General features: G+C 34.2%; 1 protein-coding gene and 1 non-coding gene across 2 annotated transcripts; one reads left to right on the top strand and one right to left on the bottom strand.

Annotated features, from left to right (window-relative positions):
• Nucleotides 1-219: 219 nt before the first annotated feature.
• LOC148207234 (uncharacterized) lies at nucleotides 220-925 on the bottom strand. Its single transcript, XM_088118476.1, is given in 3 exon segments — nucleotides 220-483; nucleotides 486-537; nucleotides 824-925. Coding segments are annotated over 3 exon segments (264 nt in total). The 3' UTR covers nucleotides 220-373.
• Nucleotides 926-1,535: 610 nt separating this feature from the next.
• On the top strand, nucleotides 1,536-1,622 carry TRNAS-GGA (transfer RNA serine (anticodon GGA)). The gene has a single exon. It is a non-coding gene; the product is annotated as a tRNA-Ser (tRNA).
• The last annotated feature ends 878 nt before the right edge of the window (nucleotides 1,623-2,500 follow it).

The following is a 2,500-nucleotide window of genomic DNA, read 5'->3' as shown; positions in this document are numbered from 1 at the left end:
GATTTCTAGTCGCATAGCTTCATAATAATTCTGTAGAGCTTCCGCATAATTTCCTTCGGATTGAGCCGACATCCGTTACGGTCGTTCGTTATTCCATTCAAAGAATCTCCGTTCCAGAACCGTACGTGAGATTTTCATCTCATACGGCTCCCCCTTTATGTGATGCGCATAATGAGATTAGAATAATACATGAAATCAAAAAAGATTGAAATACTCTCATTATGAACTGATGGGGCTAGCGTTTTTACAAAAAATCTCTAGCCAACCTTCCTGTAAAAGATCTTTTCTTAACATCAAGCATGTTGTTACTAGATAAAAATGGTAACTCTAACAATTTCTTTGTCCTCAACGCCTCTTAATTTCCAGGAATTAGTCACTTCAACAGTCTTCGATGGTTATACAGGTATCCAAAATACAAACGAGATGGATGTTTGTTGTCCCAACCATTTTTCTAAGTTCCAATCCCGATAAGGAAAAGGGATAATTTATAACAAAGTTTTCGTGTTGTTGATTCCTAGACGTAGTGCTTCTTCCCCTCTGCTACCTATTTTTACTAGTGGAGTAGAGTTTACTTAATCCATAGGTTACACCTTTCGCTCAATACTAGAATCGACAATTAAAGCATCTGAGGTTACATTAATCGGGGATACACGACAGAAGGAATTTTTTTTTTTAATTGCACCTCCAAGAAGCGTAGATTTATTTCAATTATTGTTTTCTTTCTATCCCGAATAATGTGTCTTTCTACTAAGACGGAGAGCGGTAAAGAAAATTGAAAAAAAAAAAAAAATCAAATCGCACCATCTCTGTAATAGGTGAATGCCTCTTTTTCCCCGGAAGTTGTCGGAATTATTCGTAATAAGATATTGGCTACAATTGAAAAGGTCTTATCAATAAAATTTCCATTTATCCCAGATCTAGGCATCGGTAACAACCCCATTCTATAATTTCTTTTAATTACCTCTCGTGAGAAAATGATCCCACAAACAAAGGAATTGCATAGTACGAAATAACATAAAAACGGATTCATTAAAAAATCCTACTAGATACTAAAATTGTTTCTTTTTGATTTGACAGGAATCAATAAAAAATAAGAAATATTTCAATCCAGTTTAATTTCATCCAAATGTAGTAGGATCGGAATGAAGAGAACTATTCTGATTTCATCGAAGTTGAAGAATAAAATAATTTTTTTTATCTTACAGATTGGGGTAATTCTAGAAGTTTTTTGATTGAATTATGATCCAAAGATCAAAAAGAATCGAATAATTATTCTATGATTCATAAATTTTGACTAGATCTATGTATGGGATAAGCAGTTGTTGGTTAAAAATCGAAAACAGTAAAAGTCGAATTTTTATAAAAAATGGAATCATAGTTTAAAAAACTAAATAGAATCATGAGCTAAAAGTATCCATTAAACATAGTAAAAAAAAAAATTATTTTTTTAAAATTGGTTGGACGTGCCTATCAAAAAAAAATTGAATATGAATGACTCACTATTAACTCGATTTCTGGTCCATAATCATTCTGTAGGAGAGATGGCCGAGTGGTTGAAGGCGTAGCATTGGAACTGCTATGTAGGCTTTTGTTTACCGAGGGTTCGAATCCCTCTCTTTCCGTACTAATTCAACAATGTTACTGACCACAATGTATCAAATCAAATAACAATGGATACTATTATTCCAACTGTTAGACCTTTCTTGGATATAGATTCTCTATTTCTAATTTTTGTGGTACGGAAACGAAAAGACTGGAAAGAATGGACAAGAGATGAAAATCCCCCTACCGATCAATGATACATGAATGATAGAAAAATTTCCGGATCAAAACCTTACTTTCCTTCGGTCTCTTTACTTAGCTTCGGCGAAGGGGAGGACAAAATTGTCCGAACCCTTGTTTGTTTTTTAGTTAGGTTTAAGTTTGACGAGAATAATATTCTACAACGAGCAATTCATTTATTTTCAAACTGACCCATTTACTATCTATTATTTGATTGACTAATCCTTTATATTGCAATGGCTGAAGAACCAAATGTTTTGGCAATTCCTGAGGGGGGGATGAATCAAGATAATTTTGAATCAGTGCTCTCGATTTTTTTTCATCCTTTGCTGTAATAATATCTCGGGGTTTGCAACGATAACTTGGTATATCCACTATAGAACCATTAACTAAAATATGTCTATGATTAACTAATTGGCGGGCTTGAGGAATAGTCGAAGCCATACCCAATCGAAAAAGGATGTTATCCAAACGCATTTCAAGTAATTGTAGTAAAACTTGACCCGTTGATCCTTTGGCTTTTCCGGCGATACGAACGTATTTAAGTAATTGTCGTTCTGTAAGACCATAATGAAAACGCAATTTTTGTTTTTCTTCTAAACGAATACGATATTGAGATTTTTTACCGGACCGCGATTGGTTTTTAAGATCGTTTCCGGTTTTGGGCCTTTTACTAGTTAGTCCCGGTAAAGCCCCCAGACGGCGTATTTTTTTGAAA

This window comes from Momordica charantia, unplaced genomic scaffold (assembly GCF_013281855.1).
Source record: "Momordica charantia cultivar OHB3-1 unplaced genomic scaffold, Mcharantia_2.0 BLBB01000168.1, whole genome shotgun sequence".
Classification (NCBI taxonomy): Eukaryota; Viridiplantae; Streptophyta; class Magnoliopsida; order Cucurbitales; family Cucurbitaceae; genus Momordica; species Momordica charantia.
This window is presented reverse-complemented; position numbering and strand designations above follow the sequence as displayed.